Raw genomic sequence first — 27,841 nt, forward strand, 5'->3', positions numbered from 1 at the left:
GGGGAATTTGTAAGTTTGATTTACATTTTTGTATTCGATTATCTTATTACTTATTTTACTGTTTTGTGATAGCGGCAATATCACTCTGCGAGTCGTATTTCTATTTTGATTAATGGGATGCAGGCCGATGCCAGACAGAGCGAAGGCATTTACATAAACGCCCGTTTGACAAACCATGCTTGCTTAAGTGAAGCAGCAAATCGAACGCACAGCGTTGAATAGAGCTCTGTGATTGGTTCGTGTGTCACCCTGTGCGTCCACGCGTACTGTGAGACCTCATAGTAATGTTTGTCGGTCGAAAGTCTTATTGGCACTTTTTTGGGTGGTACTATTTACTTACACCCGTATTCACAAACGATGCTTTCTTAAGTGAAGCAGCAAATCGAATGTATAGCGTTGAATAGAACACTGTGAGACCTCGTAGTAATGTTTGTGAATATATAAATAAATAATATCTTTATTCTCACCATAATCTTACAAAATAAGTTACCTACATAGACTTATTATAAAAGGAACATTTTGCCGATAATGGCGGGTTGACACCTGAACTAGGAAAGATCCTGTATCTCAGGTTGCCAACCCTCCACCTCTAATACTAGGGGCTCTGCGTAAAATCCTAATAAGAATACGGTTGAAAGTATTATTGGGTACGGTATCCTAAAAATTGTTGTTGAACATTGCTTATAAAAATATTTCACTTCTTTGTCGGAAGTGGATTGTATAATAGTTTTTATTCATCCCCGCAGGCAGCATTCCTCACTAAATGAAAATATCTCCGCAGTGGGCTGTAATGCTTTACATTACAGCCGGCCGTAACATACCGCGGTGGCCTCAGGCTAAATTAATTTGGCCTCAATTTGCTCTTTAGGTGCAACTCGAGAATTATCACTGCAACAGTTAGGGGGAAATAATTCCCATTTTGTACCCCAAAAGAGGACGTTGGAGATTTCAAATAATTTTTGTTCCGCACATGTTCTGGCGAAGGCATAAAATACAGAATGTACTGATATTTTAAAAGTAAGAATAAAATAAATAGAAATATATGAATGTAAGGCGTCGCTAGAGGTACCGCTACCTGCTTTAATTTCACCACCAGCTTTTTATCGAGAGAGAAAAATTCAGTCAATATTGATTATAATGTTACCAGGTTACCTATTTTTTTCTTCCGTGTTTATTTTGTATGGTATATTTTGTTTTACAAGAATCAAGCTAAAACAAAAAATAATTTAAAGTACATAATGATGTGAGTGTGATGTAGATTGTAGGTAACTCCAAGAGTTTGTTGTTGCATCCGAGAGTAAAATACAAAAAATTAAGAGGAACCTTTACAACCATAATCAGGAGCACGGCCCATACTAATTTACCCGGCAAATGGAGGATTTGCCCTAAATAATCATGAGATGTTTACCCAACTTTTACACACTCCCATCAAGATCTCTGGATTCCAAATGGAAAAATGTCCCCAAAACTGTTTACGCATCTGCAGAATCCTCGAAGACCATCCCCGATTTTGACTTAAAACGTTATACTTTATTCATAAAATTCCACTTCATTGATATTACGAAGATCCCGGGCAAGTCGTAAAACAGATTGAAATAGCTATCCTGATACCGCCGGGAATCGAACTAGGTTGTAATTTCGTCCGGCTCGGAAGTCTCGTAAAATTTGTTTTGTATTTATAGTGGTGGTGTTCAACTATCGATGGTGATTTTATCGATGACATGGAAATCTATTTTTTGTTTGTGAACCTTAATTTCGAATTCCTCCTATGTTCTTCTGATTAATTTCGTTGCGGGTCCAATGACAGTTTAACTTTCCCCCGGGACAAACTTGACCTTCATTGGTTGGATTTTTGTGGCGGTCAAGCTGTAGATCCTGGCTACACAGGAGTTGCAGTGGTGGGAATGAGAGGTGGGAATAGTCCCGTTTAAAAGTATGTTCTTGAGATAGGTTTCACCATCACCTGTCTCAGACCCAGAGATCCCGGGTTTGATTCCCAGTAGGCGCAAAATTTCCTGCTCAGTTTGGTTGGTGGTGGAGCTTATTCTAAGCCCGCGTGGCTGACCAAAAACCATCTCATCCAAGTCTGGCGCCTTAACAACAATGGTAAGACCAGTTAGAGGTAAGATAGCCAGTTCATCTATGGTTGAGGATTCTGAGAGAATCTCGCTTCCACTTTGTCTTATCATCACTTTCCATCAAGTGAGATACAGGTCAAGAGCTTCTTCTTTGTGGGGAAAAATTAGTTTGAGTCTTTGAGAGTCACTAGAATGTATGGAGTTTGGTCCAAATGTCCACCAATAACGAGATCTATGTATTACATATACAGTGTGAGTCACGTTAAAGTGTACATATGAAAATAGATGAAACTAGACCTATTTTTATCGACAAAAAAGAGGTCAAAAAATTTTTGAGATTTTTTTTAAATTTTTTATAGATTTTTTTTTCTTCCAATTACGTATTGTATAGAAAACGTAATAACTTTTAAACTAAGCGGTATATCCTGATAAAATAAAAACAGTGATAATGCTAAATAACAGGCGATACTAAAAAAATACATAAAATACACAAAAAATGCCAACAACTAATATAAAATGATACTTTTTGAAAAAAATCTGCTTAAAAATTCGTGTTTTTTTTTGGTTATTTGATAAATTTCTTCAAAAAATGCCCCTATAACAGGTGATTTTTATTGTTTTTTATTATTTTCTATCGTATTACCTTTGTAAAACCAAAAATTTCATGTCTCTATCCCTATCACAACATTTGCTATGATAGTTTGAACAAAGGCCTACCACAACATTATTCTCCTCTACAGGTAGGGACAATTTTAATTTTAACTAAAATGCTTATTTTACTTCGAAATCTTTTGTTTTTACTTGAAATCTAACTTGACTTTACCAAAATTGCAAATCTAGAGCCATTTTCAGTTTCGTTGTTAGCGAAGCGTTGAATGGCGCGCCCGGAGAGGCTTAGTTCAAACGATCATAGCAAATGTTGTGATAGGGATAGAGACATGCGATTTTTGGTTTTAGAAAGGTAATACGATAGAGAATAATTCAAAGTAATAAAAACCACCTTTATAGGGGCATTTTTTGGAGAAATTTATCAAATAACCAAAAAAACACGAATTTTTAAGCAGATTTTTTTCAAAAAGTATCATTTTTTATTATTTGTTGTCTTTTTCTGAGTATTTTATGTATTTTTTTAGTATCGTCTGTTATTTAGCATTATTACTGTTTTTATTTTATCAGGATATACCTCTTAGTTTAAAAGTTATTACGTTTTCTTTACAATAAGTACTTGAAAGAAAAAAAAATCTATAAAAAATTAAAAAAAAATCTCAAAAAATTTTTGACCACTTTTTTGTCGATAAAAATAGGTCTAGTTTCATCTATTTTTATATGTACACTTTAACGTGACTCACACTGTATAATAGTCTACTAAATACTGATTCATTATAACCAAACCGCAATCAAAAATAACCCTTCAAGTAAAAGTTATGACTGAATGAAGTCATGTTTTTTACCTTTATAAGCGAAAAATGTAAAATTAAATTTACACCTTCCAATATAATCAACGCTACCGATGCTGTTAAAAAACCCAACGAAGTAAATTAAGTAACACGACTTTAATTTTATCGATAACCGGTCACCGCAGCAACACTAATTTGTACGTAAATAAGCGATTTGACTCAACTTTCCCATTTGGTTCAAGCGCCGAAACTTTCTTCAGTAAACCGTTTTTCTTCGAGTTTATTTATTATGGTGGTAAATAGTAAGCTCATCTAAAACGAGATAGGCATAATTACGTTTTGTTTAATGTTGGAAATTGTTTGGAAAACAAGTGGGCCTCTCATTTTATACGTTTTTTAATTAGAATACTTTTACGCCCGTATTCACTAATATTACTATGAGGTCTCACAGTGCGCGTGGATGCGCAGGGTCACACATGAATCAATTACAGAGCCACACAGAGCTCTATTCAACGCTATGCTTTGATTTGCTGCTTCATTTAGGCAAGCGTCGTTTGTGAATACGCGGACATTAAATTAGGAATATGTTTAGGATTTTCACATACTTTAATAGAGATAGATAAACAAGCATGAAATAAAAATGACGAATTTATGTAATAGCTTGTTGTACAATCAATAGCAACTATTGCTATCATTTTGTGGTAGGCTGACATATGGATTTTGAATCTAGTCAAATCATATGCCACCCCCGACGTTAGGTATGGACCGGTCGTTTTCCTGGGTAAAAAATTGTAGATCATTAAAAAAAATAAAACCGACTCCAAAAAACCTACACTAAAAAGTAGAAAAATAATTACTAATTACTTATATTAGGACGAATTAATATTTATGTATACCATGATTGATACTTCTGGAGTCGGTGCCAAGATTATGAAACGTGTAAAGTTTGCCTGCACCGACTCCAAAAGTATCAATCATGGTATACATAAATATTAATTCGTCCTAATATAAGTAATTAGTAATTATTTTTCTACTTTTTAGTGTAGGTTTTTTGGAGTCGGTTTTATTTTTTTTTTAATAAAAATAACTTATTTCTTGCTTTTTAGTTTACTAATTATTACCTTGATGTTACCACTGAAGGTAGGCAGTACATTGAGACTATATTCTTCATGTCAAGTGTAAAATAATATTCCCTACAAATACAGGTTATCATATCGACAACCTAAAAAGACCTTAAACCTAACAACTGTGGGTCTAATTGTACCTACAATATTTAAAAAAATTCCCTCCAACTCTTAAGCGTTAAGGAGTTGTACCTACCATGACCAGTTCATCATGATGAGATGATGACTATTTGATGCAAACACTAGAATAAATTTAGAAACTATAAAATTAATATATATCTATAGAATTATCCTCCAACTCCTAAGCATTAAGGAGTTTTACCTTCTATCATCAGCTCATCAATATGATATGATGATTTCCAGGAGCAAATACTTGAATAACTTAAGAAAAAGTTTGAAAAACGATATACGTGCCTATAAAATTTGAGGGTTGCCCTCGATTTCCCTAGGATCCCATCATAAGATCCTGACTTGGTGACAATGGGACCACCTCAGAAGTGTACCCTATCGAACAAAAAAAGAATTTTGAAAATCGGTCCACAATTGACGGAGTAATCGGTGAACATACATAGAAAAAAAAAACATACATACAGTCGAATATATAACCTCCTCCTTTTTTGAAGTCGGTTAAAGAGTAGTTTTGCCTTTAGTACTGTTAATTATGAAAAATCTAAAACGTTAAATTAACGGTATCGTTGTGGCCAATGAGATGCTGTCAGTGACATTGACGTGCCAGAATCAAACGAGAAAATAGAGGGACGCGCGGAGATGACTCCCCGCACTTTTGTGCTAAGTGATGAATTGTATTTAAAATAAGGCAATACATATACTCGTAGTGTGAAAGTTCAGTATTCAGTGTTTTATTTATGAGAATAGATCTACCGGCCCCTAATAGTACCTAAGCTATTGCACAATTTTTTCAAAAAAAGAGTTTTCGTCAAGAGCAACGCTCTACCTTAAATATTTACATTCAACTTGCGAGCAAATTCGTTGCAAATAGCTAGTCAGCAATAAAACCGGGAAATACAAGGTTGTGAAAATTTACGGCCAACCCGGCGTTTAGTGCTTATAAATAACTTTTATGTTGACTTTTCACTTGTGTTTAAGTTATTCTGCCTCTGAACGGGTTCTTTGTCTATCTAGAGTTGTTTCTGTGCAAATTTTTTCAGGTCTGACGTCAGTTGTTGACTCGCCATTGTGTCAGTAATAAGTACCTATAGTTCCAAAATACTGAACTGTCCTATCCATGACAATGACAGTGGGGCGCCACCGTCAATACCGGATCGCTGGCTCCGATTTTTGCCATGTTGGAAACCATATAGTTGAACGATGGTAGCGCCCCCCTGTCATTGAGTTTGGTGGGACAGTTCGGCGTGGGTCATCTATATGAAGTAATAAAAACACACAAAATCTTAATTTAAGAATAATTCTGTCTGTATGCTATTTTTTCACGGCAGTTAATTTTCGTAAAAAAGGTGAGACCAATGAAAAAGTTACACGAGGGAGTGAAATGAGAAATAATAAGTTTTTAGTGTAGTATGGACAAAAAATAATAATAAAATGGTAAAAAATATAATGCGAATGACTTAGTGCTAAAGTTTTTCTCAAATATAATAAATAAATCAATGAAGAAACCCTTACTTTTACCTTCGAATTCTACCCTTTTTTTCAGCACAGCATGACCACAGTTAATTTTCTAGTCATTAAAGCTTTCTGTTGTATAAAAATAAATAAAACCCTCTTATTTTCTCTGCATTTTGCTTACTGTCTACTTCGTGAGGGCCAGGAATTCGCCTCGGCAAATTCTTAATTGAAGAGAGGACAAACTTATTCTGAGACACGTCCGCTCTCCTCTGTGGCATTGCAAGGGGTTGCATTTGCGGGTTTTGTAATTTTAAGTTGTTGACAGACAGAGAGTTAAATGGTACCTTGTCTTATGCTTAAGACAAGGTTTTATTGTAACAAAACTGAGGAAGAGCGAGACAGACAGTAGTGCCGTCGTTCGGAGTCCTCACTTATTTGATAGAGTTTAATTGTACCTTGTATGTATTCCACTAAATACAAGGTTATTAAAAAAATGAACAAAATAGAGTTCAATGCCGATAGTTCATATGATTTTATCGTATTTGAAAACAAATCTAACTTTGCAGGTAAAATACACATATTTTTTTAATAATATTAGAAGAAATTAATGCAAATGCATTTAAGGCTTGGTATTTCTTCTAAAGTAGGTATTTCGCGCTGTCAAAATCTGCGCGCGCAATTCTTCGCCGAAAACAGCGCGTCAAAGAGCTCCCGCCACAATTTCCAGCTACACAGTATAGAAATACGCAGTTGGTTAGGTTAGGTNTAAATTATTGACTTGGCCATCGCACTAAATAATTTAATTTACACGTGTTTTCATGCGATGGCCAAGTCAATATATTATATTTATGTAAAGGGCACTTCTTCGAAATCGCATTCTTCGGCTGATTCATATGGACAAATTTCAAATTCAATTTTAGGTTTGTAACATAGACTCATATGAAAATAGGTACACCCAATAACATATATTTGGATAAGGGACTCGTTTTTGTAAAGTAGTTTTCAAGATATCGACGTTCAAATATTTTGTGCCCATATGAATCAGAATTTGTTACATATTAATCAAAAATAGAAATAAAATTTATAATCTTTATGTACAATTGGCTCTAAATTAAGAAAATAATCATATTATAACAAAAACAATCATCTGTTGTTACGAGAAAATGCAACGATTCCACAATAATTCGTGAAAAAACATTTTTTTGAAACTTTAGTATATATCCATAATATTTTGTCATCATCATAATCATTTCAACTGAACATAAGCCTCTCCCAATGATTTCCATAATGACCGGTGGGTAGCGCCCTGCATGAGGACTGTTGCCTGTGGGAGGACGTTCTACACTGAGCTTTCCGGCACGTGGCTTCCACTCTAGAAACGTGCTATCCCATCGGCCATCATTTCTGTATACTTTGTGTCTTGCCCATTATCACTTCAGCTTGCTAAAACATCGGACTATGCCACCATGCGACTTTAGATCGTTTACGGATCTCCTTACTTCAGATTTGATTGCATGAAAAAAAAACAAGCATAGTCCACTCCATAGTACACTATGCAACTTTGTGGTTCGTAAGCCTACAGTGAGAGGCCGCCTACAGTCAGTACAACTTGTCATCACTGATAACACACACTGGATGTAGACTTTCATCTTATGGCACTAAGGTATTTTAGATGACTCTACCGAGCTGTATCACTTATCCAAGCTATTGTTGTTAAGACGTCCACCTACAAGGTGAAGAAGGTGAGATGAGCTTATAGAGGTTATGGCAATGGCAATCNCAGAATCTCAAATCGTTTATTTTAAAAATAAAACCATTATTAGAAAACGAATAGAGGTAACTTTGGGAATTTATTCTATCGAGTCAACTTCATCAAATCGTGTTTCCATCCGTTAATAGCCCTAGAGAATATCCTCAACTATGCCCAAAAAAAATCTTAGCCTTTTATTTTACTGTTTAGTACCTCAAAAATGAAAAATGAAAACCTCATTTTCGCCATTTTCACTGTTACCCGGCCTTAAACTTAGCTAACAACCCACTAAGTTTAAATACATTTATATCTATCAAGTTATATTTCTTTTCAAAAATAAAGGAATGTTTTCTTTGAGTAAAATTTTCTATCTGAAGTACTTTGCCTCCAGGTGGCACTACAAAATTCCACCCCTATAATAAGTGTAGAGTAAATAAATAAGTTTGTAGTTGGTAGTCTATACCATCATTGGATTCTAAGAATTATTTTCATGGTAACCAGTTACAAACTTCTCGGGTAACCTAGCCACAACATCATATTCCTGGAATATGAATAGGTCCCGAGGGGTTTACTGTTCTATAACGAAGTGAAACACACACGATTGACGTTGTGAATCTGAGAGTTCAACAGAATGGAAATCCAACCTAGGACAAATCAAGCGAGTTCAATCCTCAAACCGACGTTGTAAATGAATACGTTTTGAGATACGTACCTACACAAAAAGGGATGCTTAATTTTTTCATTCGCTAACTTTTTATTTAATTAGTAACAATAGTTGACTATTAGTTAACTTTGGATAAAACACTGACTCGTAAAGCCTTGTTCACACTAGTTGAGTATTTTAGTTGAGTGGCGAGTAATTTAGTAACTAAACGTCTTCGAACAGAAAAAAATTAGTCGAGTAGGTTACTAGGTTCAGTGGAGCTAATCCATTTTGTTCTATTTTGACAGGCGAGTAGCGCCCTCAGTCTGCTCATTTGCTCGCTGGCTAAACGAGTCTGAACTGGCCGTTTTAGTCGAGTTTACTTGACCTTGCAAATTTTTTGGTCAGTAGTGAGTATTTCTGTTATTAAAAGCAAGTTACTCTACCAAATTTCTTGACACTCTAACCTAATTAGTAACTAAAAGTTATACCTACGTAAACACTGAAATTTCAGTTGACAACCACCAAAAATTTTTCTCAGTTATGACCGTGAAAGTTTAGAAACAATATTGAGCTCCAATAGGTGTGGCTCGAAACCAACGCACAGTAGAAAGTAAAATAAACTCGTTGAAAAGTTTTTTCGACAAAAATACCGTTATCGCGTGTCGTGAACACTTGTCAGCGACGTCCACAGGTTGAGAAGTAATAGACACCGCAGTATTAAGCCCACTGCTGGGCATGTACAATGCGTGGACATGACACAAAGTTGGGTCTTATTTAGTTGTTAATAGATGTGGGATTGCAATACAAGAGTCGCCTGATGAATGTCCAGGTTAAGTCTCTTTCCCAAGGTGACATCCCGTTTTTTGCAGGATCCCATTTAGTGGTATAAGTACCGCAAATACCCGATCCGTTTGAATTTGGAATTCGAATTTAAAACACATACCTACTTATTGTGCTCACACGACAGTCCAGTTATGCGGGGCACTGCAATACTGGACCCTTTAAAACTGGATTGCCGTGGGTAAGCCTTTTAAAGCCATGTTCCTGTGCAAATAAATGAATTTGAATTTGAATTTAGGACAATCACTCGCGGCTCCATTAATAATTTTATTGAACATTGCATCGGAGGACATTCTGTGGACAAGTGGACAGGCCCGATAGAAGGGCTTCTGGCCATAACCCACTAATAAGTAAGCGTTTCGATGACTTGTCATGTCTGTGAACAGGCGCTGCTTTAGGGGACTGGTCAATCCAAGTTATTCCAATTTATGTATGCGAGTCATTTCTACTAGTATTTAGGTATGTAATCTGTAAGTCTAGATATTAGCACGTCTCTACCTTGTTTAATATACCACGCAATTTTGTATACCCATTATAAGATACAGCAAGGCTTGTATATTTTAGTTATTTTCATAGTATTATGTCTTATGGTCTTTTACTGTGGGGCTCAGCAGCAGACATAGAATCAATTTTCATTTTACAGAAAAGAGCTGTTCGGGCAATATACGGTCTTAAACCACGTGACTCACTTAGAGAAGTTTTTAAAGAAATCAATATATTGACTGTGGCTTCGCAATACATATTTGATAACATTATGTATGTCCGTAAACATATACATTTATTTACTAAGAAAAGTGACGTCCACTCATTTAACACGAGACATAAGAATAAACTTGCTGTTCCATCATTTAGGTTGCATAAGATAGGTAATTCATTCTTGGGGAAATGTATTACCATATTTAACAAAATACCACACAACCTTGTCGAATTGCCAATAAACAAATTTAAGATACATATAAAAAATACCCTTATGTCCAAAGGGTACTACAAGGTTCGAGACTATATTGATGACAAGGATGCGTGGTCAGTTCAGTCTGCACATATTTGATGTACTTAAATTTGACTATTCTTACCGTTAGATAATTCCTGGCAATAAGTGGTGACTGAGTTTGTTCCGGCGTTTCTTCTCAGCACTTGCCATATGTTTGTCTCGAAGCGCTGGTAGGGCCCAAAAGATATCCCATCAAAAACAATACTTGTCAAAAAAACCAAGTCTCGCAACTCAGTTGTTCTACGGTAAAAAGTTGTGAGATCCATGTAATACCAAGTCCAGGCCAGGAAATCTTTAACGTTTTACATAAATATATTGACTTGGCCATCGCATGAAAACACGTGTAAATTAAATTATTTAGTGCGATGGCCAAGTCAATATATTTATGTAAAACGTTAAAGATTTCCTGGCCTGGACTTGGTATTACATGGATCTCACAACTTTTTACCGTAGAACAACTGAGTTGCGAGACTTGGTTTTTTTGACAAGTATTGTTTTTGATGGGATATGTTTGTCTCGAAGCGCTGGTAGGGCCCAAAAGATAAGGAGACATGTAAAGTGCCCCATAAGGGCTACCTTTTTCTTTTTTTATTATATTGACGTTCATAAGTGCCACTTGTGGTCTAAACTGAATAAATATTTTTTGATTTGATTTGATTTGATTTGATACACTATTCAAGAATGCATGGTAAATTCAGTGAACTGCTCCTGAATCGAATGTACCTACTACTGCTATTTCTATTTATTCATATTAACCGGCAGACAGTGGTGACTGAGTTTGTTGCGGCGCTTCTTCTCAGCACTTGCCAAATGTAGGTCTCGAAGCGCTGGTAGGGTAAAAAGATTATGAGACATGTAGAGGCTCCTTAAGAGCAAAATGACGATTTGTAAGAACTATTTATTAGTCTAAAAAAATAAAGAAATTTTTACTTTGACTTTGACTCTTTTATAATATGAACGTGTCCCTAGGACTGGAATTGCCTGCTGCTGTCTTTCCTGAACACTATAATCCGGACCTTTTCAAGGCGAGAGTGAATAGGCACTTACAAGGCAGATATGTACTTATACATCCTAGACTGCATCTCACTTAACACCAGGTGCAATTGCGGTCAAATACGTGCCTTGTCATGCATAAAAATATATATTTAATAACTACTGAAGCCTACTAAAATTACAAGCAGGTATCATAAGTTATTTCTTGGAAATGAAAGATTGATCATCTTTAAAATTAGTGTTGTTGTCCTAGAAATAAAAAGCTGAGGTTTCATTATCTACCGCGCTTTTTCAGCCAAATTGAAAGCGTGCTCTTAAAAGATTTGGGTCTTTTAATACGATGAAAATAAAAGTAATATTTTTAAAATATAATAAATAAATAAATAAATAAATAAATTCTTTATTGAATAACTTATTGACAGTTTTTAACAATAGGCTTATATTAAACTATAATAGGTAAAAGTACATACGTGCCTGAACTAAGAATTATAATTCCTGTATCTCAGGCAAAAAAGAGGCTTACATTACTTAATTAATAGAACTATTTCTAGCAAAATATATAATCTAATATTTATACATAATAATATTTAAATTAAAAATTAAAATCTACACAAGTTACATTTAAGATTTAAAATCAATACAATGTGCTACATAATATTGCTTGTTCTACATAATTTATTAAAAACATCCAACATACAGTGTCTGCGTAAACAAAAATAATAAACTGGGTCACAGTCAATGTTGCAGAAATCATACAAGTTATTTATTTTTTACTCTAGATATAAATGCAATTCGGGTTTTTTAAGGTAAATTTGATAAAAGGTTAGTGGGACAGCTCTGTGATTAATTATGGAGTTAACTACTAGTAGGTACTAATGGTAAAAGTTAATTTAAACAATCTAGGTAGTAAATTAGCTAATGATAAAACTGACATCAAGACAAACATAAACTCGCAGGGGGCGCTCTTAAGCGCCTTCGTAATCTATGGTGTTAATATATCTATTTTCTGCTAGCTTCTTAGCAGGGCATTCAGCGTCACCTGTCTTGTGATTGTTGGGCTTTTTGAAGTGCAAGCAGGTCGCACATTTTGAGGGCTCATCCTTTTTCTTGCAATCCTTTAATGCGTGACCCACTTCTCCGCAGTGGCCGCAAGTGATATTAGCTTCACGACAGGTCTTAGCAGCGTGTCCATACTGCTGACACTTGTAGCACCTTGTCACTAGGGTAAAGTCTCTAACAGGGCACGATGACCAGTTCACAAAAACTCTGTCATTTGCTATCAAGGTCTTCCGTATTTGAGCTGTGACTTCAATTACATAATTACAGGTTTCGGTGTCTTTCCTCCCTGATTTATGGCTTAGCTTAATAGAGGACATGAACGCTTCCAGTGACGTATTTTGAAGTTTGTCGGCTAGGTTTTGATGGTATATGCATTTAAATACCTCAGTTTCATCCATGGAAGCAGGAACTCCCAGTACTATAATCCTAGGCTTCCGTTTCTTCGTCTCGTCTATGATGAGGCCAGATGTTCTTAATTGCGTTGACTGCTTTATCTTCTCGATGTCGTCTTTTGAGTTGGTGCTGATGATAACGCCGCCATCTCTAGTTTTCCGTAGACCTCTCACGTGCAATTTCATTTCTTCGGGCTTAATTATTTTTTGCACTAGGGACTTGGTTTCCTCGCTTGACTTCATTTTATCATTCGGGTAAATCGCCACAGAACTGAAGTTTTTGGGCTGAATAAAATTGACAGGACTCTTTTTAACCATTTCAGCAAAGGAAAACGCTCCCGAGATAGGTTTTGAGGTCACTTCTATGCTTTTTTTGAGGTCTTGAAGTTGCTGTGAAACGTCTTGATTTTCTTTAAGGACCTGTATGTTGCTATGAGCTTGAATGGCCTTTTGCTTTAGCGACTGGTATTGCACGGCCATTTGGGATGTTCCATGGCTCACCCTTCTGCACAGGTTACTAATCCTCAGTTTCTGGTCAGTGTTGAGTTTTCCTTCCGATGAGATTATGCACACCTCATTCAGGCACTGCTCGATGCTCTTCATCCAGTTCTGGAGTTCTGAAGTGGCCACCACTTCGAGTGGTTCCATGACGTGCTCGGCGGGGGCGGCGGGCGGCGCGTGCCGCGTGGGCGTGGGCGGAGGGCTGCGCTGCGTGAGCGCGCTCCGGTTGAAGGGACTTCCTTCCATATTATCAAGTCGATACACAAATCATTATAAGTTCAGTGTTCAATTAGAAATAAATGACACAGATAAAACACTTCCGAGTTTCGATAATGTAGGTCGCGATTTTGCTAGTGAATAGTTAAATTAAATATTTATTTTCATAGCGCTGACACGTCCGATCGAGTGAACGGCGAGAATAATAATCTAAAATATGGAAAATAGTGAGTTTCTGCGAAAATGTAGGTAAACGATGGACAGTATAACTTAACGATTTTGTACCTACAGACGACAGCACTACAGACTCTACATTTTTGTGGCAAAATCAACTCTATTATTAGGTTCATAGATGTTGTTTAAGTTCCTATGTCCCCTAGATGGGGCAGAGGGCGTCCACAACAGTACTCCATCGCGTTCGGTCTTGAGCTTCGCGTTTGATCTCGCTCCAGGTCTTGCCGATTTTCTTCGCCTTATCTGCTATAATGTGCCGCCAAGTTTGCTAGGGACGACCACGTTTGCGTTTTCCTTAGGGGTTCCAATCCAGAGCCTGTTTGGAGCATGTGAGGATGTGATTGGGATCCATTCGGAGAGTGTGGCCGATCCAATTCCACTTGCGGCGATGTGCCATGACAAAAACATTTATTATGAAAACTGTCTATTGTCCACTCGGTCTATGGAACGAGTCAATAGGAATATTTTTTCCTCAACACCTCGATAGCCCCAACTTCGATCGAGTTCGGAACGGTTCGAAATTTTGACGTAACTTTGCGATTAGATAAGGAACTGAGTTAAATCCGATTGAAAAGTTTCCTTTCGTTGAGAAAAGATTAAGTCCAATCTTTGCGAGTTTTAAGTGAGTGCCGGAGTCTCTCGGAGGAGATATTAAAATGATGCTTGTTTTTTCTTGTTCGAGACATGGATGTTGTTTCGTTGAAAGAAAAAATTTTGATGGCCACGGAAAATGAGGCCGCATTAAGTTTTATTCGCAATCTTTTGATAAGGCAAAGAAAGAAACTGGGTAATATTCGCGTTTGGCTCACATAACAATGTTCGCGGGAATCCTGAGAGCTTACTCGCGAAGTGTTGAGTATTACTTAAGTTCGAGTTATAGTTACTGCGTTGGAATTTGCGTAAACAGTATAATAGACATAAAAAGATATCTTTATACTTTGAGCGTTTATATTGTTGTTTTTACAAGCACGTGTTTATAATGTTCAACAGTGTTAACAGATCTTTTACTGGCTGGCCCAAAATAATAGACGTTTACAAACCAACCCTTTTAAAATATAAAATAACCGTAACTAACTAGTAATTTAGTCTCTCCTACCCATATGCAATTAGAGCTGCATTTTCGCTACTTTGTTTCACCATTTCTTTGGGTCTAACGGTATCTAATTTATCATGACCACTTTATTCGAATACCAAGCTGTCCCATAAACTGGGTAAACATCAAACTGTACCATACTTATCAATCAAACAAGACCCATTAAAACTTTACCAAACTATACTCAATACATGCGCAGAAAATCCGAAATTTCGCGTTTTATTTGCTACAAGTTTCGGCGCCGTGATGTTTAATCTGAGGCCCCGGGCACGATCGCGGTGTTGCCAGCGTTTTCAACTACCTCCGCTTTTAGATTTTACCTGTAATTTCTCAACTAATTTCAACTTAGTTATTTAGTCGTGTTAAGTTTTTCCATACACACACATAGCTCGTATAGACGATGGCCGTTGGGGCAGAAAAGTTCTTGAGTAGCGGCCACGGGCTGGAAGCGTAGCGTGGGCAGGCCGCCTATAGATGGACGGACGAACTGGTAAAGGTCGCGGGAGGGACCGACTTCGACGGTCGAGGGGTGGACTTTGTGATGCAATGTCTGGAAGTAAAGCTTCGAATAAAATTATTACGATGAAGAGGTGATACCACTACGGTGCTCTATGGTGGCAATGGTTTGGTAGCGAGTACTAAATTGGTAAGTGATTTTGACTTTGATGGTATAATATTACCAGGATCATGGAAGTTAAAAGTTAATTGATTGATACGATTTCATTTAGGCTGAGTTGCACCAACTGACTTTAACCGTAACTTTAGCGATAACCGGTGTGTTTTGTATGAAGTTTGACAGATTTTTGACGTTTGTCTAAGTTAAAGTAAGATGGTGCAACCCAGCCTAAATCTAGTTTAGGCAGTTTGAATAAAACTAAATTCTTTAAAAAGCTCGTTTTCATGTGGGACAGTATTTTTTTTTGACATATTAAGTATTGTAGGTGGACCGACGATCTGGTGAAGGTCGCGGGAGGTACCTGGATGCGAGCGGCACACGACCGGTCTTTGTGGAAATCCTTGGGGGAGGCCTTTGTCCAGCAATGGACGTCTTTCGGCTGAAATGAACGAACGAACGAACGATAAGTATTGTATTCTACTCCTATCACAACTTCATCGCAATAATATTGTCACCTAAAAATTGAGGTAACCTCAAACTACTGCACGATTTCAGTTTCTTTTTCTTCTCATCGCAAAGATTATGTTCTTGCAAACATAATTAAAATATCGTTTCCAATGTAATTTAAAGTAAGAAAATTTTCAAAATATAATAACTCGGGTCTCAGCTGGAATAATTTTGATATTATTTGACTGACAACTACGTACGTAATTCGATACATGTGTAGTAAAATTTACAACGTAAATATCCGTCGATTCTGTGAGGATGGTATGCCCCTTTGTGAAGGCTCGGCTGGCAACTTGAGGATGGCCCAAAGGATAGTCGTTGGAGAATCACAGTCCAGTAGAGAATTAACAGAGTGGCTAAATACCACTTTATCGTGAACTTGTTTTAGATTCGATATTTTGTAATCCTTGCTTTGTAGAAGATTTCTAAATCTACCTTAACAAGTTGTAAGGCGCTGTTCATAAATTCATCTGGGTTCGATTCCCGCACAGTACAAACATTTGTGTGCATGAACATATTTGTTTGTATTGGACTGGGTGTTTTCTATGTATAATAAGTCTGTATTTAAAAAAAAAAGTATTTAAGTATGTTAATATCAGTTGTCTAGTACCCATAGTACAAGCTTTGCTTAGTGTGGGACTAGAAGCGCAGTGTAAAATGTCTAAGGATATTTATTTATTTATTTATATTCTCAGTCTTAAGACTTTGATCAGACTGCACTAGCGTGTGCGGGAGCGGACACAGTGCCTTGCTTCGATAGCTGAATCAAAATGGTTTAGAATCTCAGGCGCAGTCGCTATATCACTGTGAACGATACGACTGGAGTGAGCCTTTAGAAACGCCCGTGCCATTACCGCAAGTTGGGGGCGCGGAAACACTGTAAACGCAACTGGCGTCCACATAGATTTTGATTAACACAAGCTTATGCTACCACTGCCTGCACTCTAAAATCTGATCGTTTGCCTCCTGTCCAATAAAAAATGGCCAAAGACACTTCATCGAGGGATGCTGGACAATGTCCAGTGGACATCCTCTAACTCATTGCAAGTCTCAATTCGTAGAATCTTAAGCTCGCTCGTCGCCAGTCGCTTGCGCCGCCTCTTGTGGCGAACCTTCAACCTTCCCCGGCCCGCGACATTTCCCCGCCAGACCCGTCGCGCTCCAGGAAATATTTTATCTTTCTTCATAAAGGAAGCTAACAATGGCGGAGCGATGTATTTACGAAATAAATGTCAGGTCATCACTCAGTGTTCGTCGTGCAAACACTTCGTTATTAGCGGAAAAATTTGAGAAATATGGCTTCACGCCACGTTTAATGTACCTACTCCGAAGACGAATGCGAATGTAGGTACTTTCAGAAAGGACTTTCGACTTTAAGGCGGTGAAATAAGATTTAAAGCATCATGCACTGGATTAAGGACATTAATGGATTTTGGAACGTTAATATACCTACTTGATTGATATAATGAAATGGCTACTTTGGGTACTAAATTAACATTTTTATTGATAAAAAAAATCTAACAAAATAATCTTCTAACACTGAAAAGCTTAGCATGGTCTGTTCCACAAAAATCTTATAGATGACTTTCAGTTCTTCCTGAAAATTAGTAGCCATGATAAGAAAATATAATTACAAGTTAACCACCTATTCATATATTTAAAAGAACTTTATCGATGCTGATTTAAAAAAAATACGGTAATTTTTCACAGAATCTTTTAACCTTTTTGTAATCTTTCGGGATTTTTCTAACAACACCTTAACAAAGTATTTACACGTATTTATGCGTGATTTACATATTTAAAATGTTTCTTAAGATGGTTTGTGGTGGAGGATTTATTTATTTGGTGAAAATTGTAACCGAAAAATTCAAGAGATTTTAGTGGTTTTGAAATTGAAATGAAACATATAAACGAAATTCCTCATAATAATCTGCTTCCTTGAAAGAAAGATAGAGCGAAAGTAAATAAGATTTCTTTGGTATATTCAAGTATAAGTTATTGAATAATTTTTGCTTTCAAAGTACCTAATTGAAAATATTATTTTTGGTACAGTAAATATGTAGAAAACTTCAGCTCAATCGAATTCTGAGAAGATTAAATTCAACCAAAAAAAAAAAACTAAAGACGACGCCGATGCTTACATAATAAACTGAGCAATATAACGCTTAATAATAATCTTCCTTTTCTTATTTACTTTTATTACACTGAAGAAGCATGTTAGCTTTAATGAGACCCACAACGCTCGGATCAAAGCTTTGAAGCGACATTGGCAAGGATAATTGAAACAAAAAAAGTGTGTTAACGAACATATGAACTATAAGGGTGGACACGTATATCATTGTTCAGCTACAGTCGCTACTTTTTTTTTCGGATGGACCTAGCTGATAGCCGTGAGCGGTGAGCCCAGATGGCTCTCAACCTCAAAATTTAGGCAACGAGCCTAAGGGCGCCCCCGAGTGGGGCTCGGACCTCGGCCTAGGGCGTTGCTGGGGGACGGTAACCTAACATAGGTTTGGGGAGAGAAGCGCCCGGGCACGTGCCGATACCGCGAGAATTATTTTTTTTGAAGGGACGCGCGCTGCTATCTTGAAGAGCTTTTCCAGCTTCACCGGGCAGAGTGGCGAGTACAGAAGGTACTCTAGGCGTTTGTCGATCGTCGGTGCGTGAGCCGACGAGGCCGAGTGTGGGCTTCGCGGAGAAAGGGATGGGTCGAAGTTATGCTACAAGACGCGCCCCACCAATTTGGTCGAGGGAAGCGCAGGGTGTGGGGAATTGATCCGAGCAATCCGAGCGTCATTATTGTAATGTGCGTGTGCGCTCATGGAAAATTTAGCGTGTACCGATAACACTCGAAACATTAGCAGAAGACTGGTGGGGCGCGTCTTTGTGGATGGCACTATCTATAGTTGTGTAAGTGTAATTTCACCAAAAAAAAGAAGATATAAAAATTTATAGATCTAATATAAAACCAAGTTTGAACTCTACACGCCCTAACGTCACCTTCATCAAAATATTATGTAGCATGGCTGATTCGCTATGGACGTAAGGTGATTTACTGTTCATTACTGTTTATTACTTTTCTGCTATACATCTCTTCTAGTAACTAAACGGCCAAGTCACTTATTTTGACTAAGTTACAGAGTTAGAAGCTTGGTTCTACGTGAGAACAAGATTTACTAGATTACTTACCAAACTAATTTCATTCGCGTTATAAATAAAAATAGTGAAATAGCAGGCCGAAGGTCAAAATTGTCCGAAATGACTCGCTTCAACTGGTCAAGGTGAAAATGACTCTAGTTTTCATCATCATTTCAGACACGTCTGCTGCTGAACATAGGTCTCCCCCAATTACGTGTTAATTTGTAATTTTACTATGACCTAATTGGTCAAATGGCGTTGCTTAGCTTAGAAAATAACTATTTTCTTAACGAGAATGCACTATAGTTCTCATTTTATCTGACTGGTACATTAATACTACTCACTTAGATCTAAGAAATTTTCTGGACTAATCCGCTGTCTTAGAAACAATTAAAAAGTTTACACACCGTTGTAATTTAAACCCAAAGTGTATTACTTTGTACACGTCCCAAATAAATATGAAAACAAAAAGTTTTGCAATAATAAAATTTCCGGCCATGCTCTGTTAAGCGACATGACATTTTAAATTATGCTAATGAGCCAAGTAAGAAACGTGAACTTCCAAGTTATGATATAAATTATTAATTTTCTGAGTTAGGAGTTGCAGTCACCCGGACGCAAATTGTTTGGTGAATCATCCCTGAATATTGTATATTGTTATTGTTTTAACTTTCATGGTCAATTAGATTTTATGGAATTAATTAGTTTGAATCTCTTTGTATCTTTTGACAGGTTATAAAAAGTTACATAATATTTATACTATTTTACACATAACTGTGGCTGACATTTTTTCCGTTCAACGTGACTAAACTAGAGCTAAACCGGCAAACAGTGGTGACTGAGTTTGTTGCGGTGCTTCTTCTCAGCACTTGCCAAATGTTTGTCTCGAAGCGCTGGTAGGGCAAAAAAAGAATGAGACATGTATAGGCTCCTTAAGAGCATTTGACGATTTGCAAGTACTAATTTAATTACTCTAAACAAATAAAGATAATTTTGATTTTGATTTTAAATATTAATTTGATGTAAAACGCGACAATTCAACAGTGTGCATTATTTCGTTCACACTGTTGAATTTTCGCGCACCATACATTTCACTTGCATTCCTATGTTGGTCGTTACTGTAAAAAGCCAGCTGATTTTCAAAAGAATTCACCACGTAATATCCGAAATCCATGTTCATTTCAGTACTGAGTATATTAAAATTTTAATGCACCAGATGTTTTTGGCTTCACAGAGAAAATTGCTTGTATCTCCCGAAAAGTGGAACAGTTTTCATCATCGCCGAAACATGTTGCAAAACGAACAACATATTATTATCATGTACTCACTGACATGTCCCTTACCCAAAAAGAGTGGAAGTTTGTTTGTTTTGGCAAGAACGATGTTACATGGTATGCATGTAGGCTGTTTATGATATACAAAATACGCGCCTCAAGGTTGTCAACCTCAGCTAAAAGGGGACTTTTATTTGAAACTTTTGTAGTGCCTCCTTTGTTGACGACGCGAAATTTTATACATACTTCATTCAGTGCGGGTGCCATTTTTTACAGCCGCTCTTTTCAAATATATTTTATAAGCGCAACCCGTGCATTGTTCACTACATAAAAGTACAGGAAAAGTTAATCCGTTGTTTTGTTCACTACAGGATCGTGACTCCAAAATTAGTTGAGGGTTTACGAGCTTTTGCTCCTTTATACTTTACAAACATTAGTTTTGTTCGTACGAAATTAATATAATAAAGCTTGTATGTATAAAAATGGGATCGTATTTTGTATTACATTGAAACATTGCTGCTTGAGCAGAAGGGCGTTTGCACGTCGTAAAGTTAACATTGTGTTACTTTAACTTATTCTTTGATTTATAGGTAGGTACAGGCGGTGGTATTAAGACTAAAAATACTAATTGGCAAATGACTTATCTCTGATATTTTCTGCCGTCAAAAGATCTCATTAATCGAGTCTGTGAATGCTAAAGAACTTACGCCCGTTTTCATCAATCAGCACCTTAAAAGGGATCTTTCAGATTTAATCGTCCTAAGAAAACTTTGGTGAAAACGAGCATTAGGCCCATTACCACGGATAAAGTGACACGCAACGACTTGTTAAAACATTTTCGTCACCATGAATGATGCTGACGTCATTCACTGCTGGATTTGCCTCTTCCAAAGCTTGTCACAGCTGTTCACTGCTAGAATTCAAAATTTAAATCGTTTATTTATGCAAGTATACTCCTAAAGAGCACTTTTACACATGTTATTCATGCCCTGTGTTTAGTTATTCGTTTTAGTAGTTGACATTTGTACCTACACTATCACACAAAGCCATCCTCAAATGCTTTCATTTTTGAGTATATTATTCATTTGTAATTCACAAATTACTTATAGTCTCGTTAACCCCTAAAACTAATTTTGTTTCAAGCTAATAAAAGTATGAAACCAAGTAAACTCTATATTGCTTGCTAAATAAATGTTTCTTCAATATTCATGCTATCGTGAATCCTTTTCTCTGTAGAGAGCATGTTTTCAGGATCTTTTTATGAAAATTATTTAAGATATTTTAACGTAAATTATAAAATATGCATAAACCGTACACTTTGAAGAATATTTGTTGGTAAAATAAATTTGTAAGCTCAATATCTTCCCCTAATTGAATGCGAGAAGAAAAACAAATAATTTTCGGGCTTTTATGAGGTTATGTACTAGTAATAGTCGTTAACACCTCTAATAAATTAGCTGAATAAAGACATAACCCTCCTTCTGGCGCAGTCGGGTAAATAGTGTAAGGATAAAACTAGAGTTTATCGAATCTCAAATGAAATATCGATCATTCATTACTAAATATTTCAGTTCCTAAGTTTAGTGGATGGCATACTGGTAGGGAAAATTACTTAACCACTAGTTGTTCCCAGGACCAGTGTATAAAAAAGTAAATTATCTATAGGTAGAGTTTTGTGTGCTTGGGTGCTGATAATAATCGGAGTTGGCGTTTGCTCTTCATACTTACATAGTGTTGCGTTAAAAAGCATTGATTATCAACATAAGCTATTTTTTCAGTAGGGTAGATACACGACTTACGTAAGTTCTGTTCTGGTCCTTTCTAATTCTACCTTCCTTGTTAGGGATCTATTTTTTCCAAACGAGCCAGCTTAACAATTTTCCGTTCACCCTTTATACAACGTGCTCTTTTTGATTTCCTGGAACTCTAGGGTATTAATAAGACCACTTCAAAGAATGGAATGGCATTACATTTTTTGTTAAATTCAACAATTTTATTCGACTTTTTTTTCACTGAAATAATTCATAATTTACATACACTTATCTATAAAGTCTGCACAAAAAGACTAGGTGACAATTTTGAAAAAAAAAACTAGATTGATGATACTATAATCTAAATCAACTAGGTATCTTCTAAATCTAGAATTCACAATACCTTCAAAAATATGCTTTTAAAAACACATATTCCTAAGACTCTTTAACTAGTTTTTATTTATAGAATATACCCCTAAAATTTCCGGAAAACAAATGGAACACGTTGTATTGTAACTGTAAAACTCAATTCCAGGACAAAGTAAACCTAACACTAGGATTTAAGGCTTACCTGAAACGCTGACATAATAATCCACTTCGTTATAACCTCACTTTTCGTCAGCCGGAAAATTTTTACGACCGAACGCGACGCGGAGCGAAATTATATTTTTTTATAGATTTAATCCCGTTTCTTTTTAATTATTGCGAAAGAAGTTAGGTTAATTAGCCGCTGTATTTTTATGGGGAGTAAGCTTGCGTAGGCCGAACCCGCTGCTAAATTGGCAGCGCGAACTGAGTGAGCGAAAGCTGGCAACACTGTGCACGACTCAGAATCACTGGAAGAACTTTTTTTACAAGCTTTTATTTAACTTTTACTGTTTGTATGTACTACTTATATTATGTCTGTCGTATGTCATTTGTAAATCGTATTTTGTTCCAGTAAATTCAGCGCCATTATGAAAAACCATGGCAATACTTAAATAGGTAATTTATACATGCCCGCCACTTCAAAATGGCGGATTACGCATTTTTTATCATTTCTATTATTAAGGGAATCAAATGAAGTAAGAAAATAATAAAAATAAGCAATTAATAAAAATCTATCCTGTTAACTTATTTTGGGCAAGTCCTAGGATTTTCATTGTAAAAGGACCATTTGCACAAACGTTCTTAGTTAAATCAAATTAAAGTCAAACGAAGTTTAAAAGTCATTGTCTGTTTGTTTCTCCCGACTTCAAACGGTTGAAGACACCGTGATATTAATTAAGTCGGTTTAAGTATTTCCCTTTCCTCTAATATTAAACTTAGAAACCCACAATATTTCTCAAAGTATTATATTATTATTGCGAAATTATAAACAAAACTCTTAAGACTTCTGTTTTCTTCCTTGGGGATTCTTTCACAAACGAATTAGGATTGACGTTTCATTTTTTATTCAAAGCTGGCAAAAAAGAACTCAATCATTTTCTACAGATCAAAAATAAGTGAAAAACAAATGATTCGAAAGTTAAACAATCTTTCGTCACATTTTAGATACCAATTAGTATTTATTACTGTTTTTTTTTATCTTCCACTAAGTGAACCGACGATCTGGTGAAAGACGCGAGATTTACCTGGATGCGAGCAGTGCTGGGTCGGTCGTTATGGGAAACCGTGAGGTAGGGCTTTGTCCAGCAGTGGACGTCATTTGTCTGAAACAAAATACAGTCCTTACAAAATCGAAAAACCGCATCGAAAATATTGAAACATCCAGAAAATTAATCCGATGTAACAATATTTTTAGAGCCCACAGCGTTTTTTAATTGTGTCCAATTAACCTTATTTCTGCCCCTAGCTCGGGGAGGCCAATTACATTAGATTTGGGAAAAATGGCTGCCGGGATATACTTTTACAATCCAAACAAGATATTGCAATTGCACAAATTTCGGGTTAACGATAACATTTTCCTTGATATATTATTACAGAATTAATATTATACGAGTGATACGGTATTGTAAGTTCTACGAGTATTCTATTTTGGTAGATTTGCGTTCATCATCATCATCATTTCAGCCACACATGTTGAACATAGGCCTCCCCCAATGACTTCCACATCGATGGCTCCTACGTATAAAGGCGAAACTGCCGCTTACGCCTTTTTCCAATTATTTAAGGAATGATTTCATTTTGCTCTAATCTATAACGTCAGTAAGAAAAAAAAATTTTTTTTCCATTAGATACAAAATAAAATTGTAGGCAAATAGGCGTATGTGCAAAATTACGCCACGTATAAAGCCCAATCATACGATTCGTCAATCTATACGAGTAGTTGCTTACATAAATATATATTTTTTATAATCCAAATCTTAAATAAAGCCATGAAAATATTAAGCAAATTGTTTTATTTATAAATTTTGACACATTATATAGTTATTTAATTTTTAGCGTTAAGAGTCGCATCTCAAACTAATTTGAAAATTATAAATAACTTGAAAAAATCGAACTGCCTAAAGGCATTGTGGGTTAATTCCCGCCTTAGGCAGTTCGATTTTTTCAAGTTATTTATAATTTTTAAAAATATGACACATTATGTTAAAAGACCTAACTAAATCTCGAGCACAGTATATGGGCGTATTTGCGTTAAAACGTAATAACGATACATTAAACAACTTTTTCTAACTGATTTATTATTAATATAGCACATGATAACAATTAAAATAATTAAATGCATAAATAAAGAGAGTAATCGCTTAAAATATTATATTTACGTTGTCATTTAAGTCTCTTTACGTTGAACAATATAAATTAAATTATAGAAATGTGACGACGTAAAAGGGCAATGCGTAAAATCTCAAAATATATAAGAAAAATATAAAAATAATAACAGCAGTAGCAAAAGCATTACATGTTAAGGCTAAATGTGAAATTTTATTAAATTCGTTTTAGTAGGTCAGAAGATATGACCCAAAAATATGGTTCTGGCCACTAAAATGGCTCTCCTGTAAAATTTACTTTTTTCGCTTACGCCAGTATACGTAGGAGCCATCGACATCGCACGGTTGGTAGCGGCCTGCATCCAGCGCCTTCCCGCTACCTTTATCAGGTCGTCGGTCCACCTTGTTAATTTACGTAAACTACAATGTTAACCTAAATCTATATTAACATGGTCACTCACAGATTCACGAAATACTTATTTTTATCCGACTTCAAAGAAGATGGCGGTTCTCAATTCGACATGTTATTTTATATTAAGTTTGTTTTCATTCCTCCCAACTATATGCATTATGGTTTTTGCAAGATATTTTTCTTCATCACATCTACAAGTTACAAACGTTGTCAAAGTGAAATCGTTACTATAATAAATTAACACATCCACCATAATAAATTAACAAATCTTTATTTGTCCTACGTAATAAGGTCGAAAAATGCTCAAACTGCACTCGCTCTATAAAAGCGTTCTCTTATAGAGCTTGTTGCTCTTATACAGCTACAGGCTGCAACGTCACTGGACGATCCTAATTGGCTCTCCTTGGCTCTGTAGGCCAGACATGGCTTCGTTTCCATGGTATCCGATAATTAAATTTCAAGCCATAATGAGAGAGCTACTTATTGATGGTACGATGCTAAAGAATTCAAAGCTCTTTGATATTTTATGGAAAGGTTTAAAGATTGTGTGTAGGTATAAAAATTGTGTTTTAATCGGTATTTCAAAACGCTAATAAATTAATTGACTTTTGCTATTAGTAAATAAAGGCACGTCAATTTAAACCCTGTAGGATCTCATGGAGTTTCAATAGAAGCAGATTTGCAACAAAAATTTAATATCAAGTGCTGTCGTGATTCTTGGATGGCTCAAACTTGTACTAAGTGTGGTTTTGTTCCCCATTCGGCGAAGCACATGATGTCGTGCCCTGCGTGCCCAAACAACTGCACCCAGGAAAATTTAATGAAGGCTACTGACAACGCCACTCTTGTAGCGGAGTTTTGGGCTGACACTGTATAGGTTTGTTGTCGACACGACAAGAAGAAAGATGTACTATCGAGTTACATTACATCTTAAACATCTGTACTTGTGGACGTTCTCAACTATTTTTTTAATATTTTAATTTAATTCCTAGTTAAGTCAAATGTCTGATGTTTAATTTCAAAAGATTTATTCAATGGAAAATAGAAATTGTAAGCGCTTATAAGCAAAATGCCGATCGCTACTGCCGAAAACTTTCGACTGTTTTCGGCGAGGACACTTCTTCTTCGATAGTGACGTGTTTCGTTACTTTTTTTAGCTGTGAGTGAGCTTACCGCTTAGCATTTAATTGAGCTATGTAAGACGTTCATGGCGGCTCATATACAATAATTATCTATAGACATGATAGAAGAAGCATCCGTAATGTAATTAACAAGCATATCACTGCTTTGAAATGCACATCAAAGGAGTCTCGCTTTAATTAATTAATCGATTATATATATTTCAATGGATTTATTAATCGGATATGTAGTATAGCTGCATTACTGCTGCTCCAAGACAGATAAGCCTGGAATGGGAGAATTTAATTAAGACTAGCTTATTAAATAGGTACATAATGATTTAAAGTAGCTAATCAATTATGATCTTCTAGATTTCTTGGCAAATTATATCACTACTACCACATTTGAGCTACTACCGTTTTCCCGCTGCTTCAATTGCTTGATTTTCTGTCATTCATAAAAAAACCGTGCATGTCGTCTTTTAGAAAAACCGTGATATTAACGATTTAAAATGTTTATCTGTGCCTTTAACATTCACTATGTCGAATTACCCTAATATACGTTTTGTAATTTTTACGTGAAATCGTAACAAAGATACCTCACAATTTAAATCACATTCATAATGTTAGAAATCTAAATAAATTATTTGAAAAACAAAATCGAATCTCGATATCCGATATCCGCAAGTAACATCACTAGTTCTCTTTCAGATTGCCATCGCAGCATGCCTCCATATCATCCCGACTGTTGTTGCTGGCGTTTGTACAAAGAATTGACACGAAAAAACTTAATTGAACAGTAGGTAGTAATTGGTTGGTATTTTTTGATCACACAATTGATGCTTTGAAAGAATTTATTTACTTTTATTTATCATCAATAAGGAATCAAATGAGAGTATTGAAGTTCATTGAGTTTGACACGAGATATGATAATCTAAGGGCCAAAGCACACGATGCGTTGCGGCGGCGGTGTGGCGACGGAGCGGCGGCGGTGCGGCGACGGAGCGGCGGCGGTGCGGCGAAGGTGTGGAGACTGAGCGGCGGCGGTGCGGCGACGGAGCAGTATCGCCGAGTCGTTTTCCATAGAAATATCAGTGTGGCGGGCACAACGTGTGCTTTAGCTCTAAGTTATTATAACCCACACAACGTAATAAGTAGAATAAAAAGTTGACTTAAGACTAAGAATGCATTATGGCATTAAGTTCGCCTAATGTTAAACTTTTGGCATTAAAGTATAAATAAATAAACTAAAACAGTATAGCAACTTACTTACCCGGAACTTACTGCTTACCCGGAACAAAAATGTAGCTACATAGAGCTGATGATGTATCAAGTTAAACTACAACATATTCCTAAACCCATACCAGATCCTAATCAAGAGTTCCACAAATCATTAATAGATACAATCACTGAAATTCGGGAACTCAAATACAA

The 27,841-nt window shown here is 36.2% G+C and overlaps 1 protein-coding gene across 1 annotated transcript; it reads right to left on the reverse strand.

Moving 5' to 3' along the window:
* Positions 1-12,061: 12,061 nt before the first annotated feature.
* Positions 12,062-13,768, reverse strand: LOC114357327 (uncharacterized). The gene has a single exon (XM_028310889.1). The coding sequence runs from the start codon at positions 13,599-13,601 to the stop codon at positions 12,369-12,371; it is 1,233 nt and encodes a 410-aa protein (XP_028166690.1). The 5' UTR covers positions 13,602-13,768; the 3' UTR covers positions 12,062-12,368.
* Between the last annotated feature and the right edge of the window lie 14,073 nt (positions 13,769-27,841).

The sequence above is a fragment of the Ostrinia furnacalis genome, unplaced genomic scaffold (assembly GCF_004193835.3).
Source record: "Ostrinia furnacalis isolate ACB-3 unplaced genomic scaffold, ASM419383v2 OfSCF3136, whole genome shotgun sequence".
Classification (NCBI taxonomy): Eukaryota; Metazoa; Arthropoda; class Insecta; order Lepidoptera; family Crambidae; genus Ostrinia; species Ostrinia furnacalis.

Excerpts from the sequence above, each read along its gene's own strand:
- LOC114357327 (XM_028310889.1), bottom strand. The coding sequence starts at position 13,601 with ATGGAAGGAAGTCCCTTCAACCGGAGCGCGCTCACGCAGCGCAGCCCT.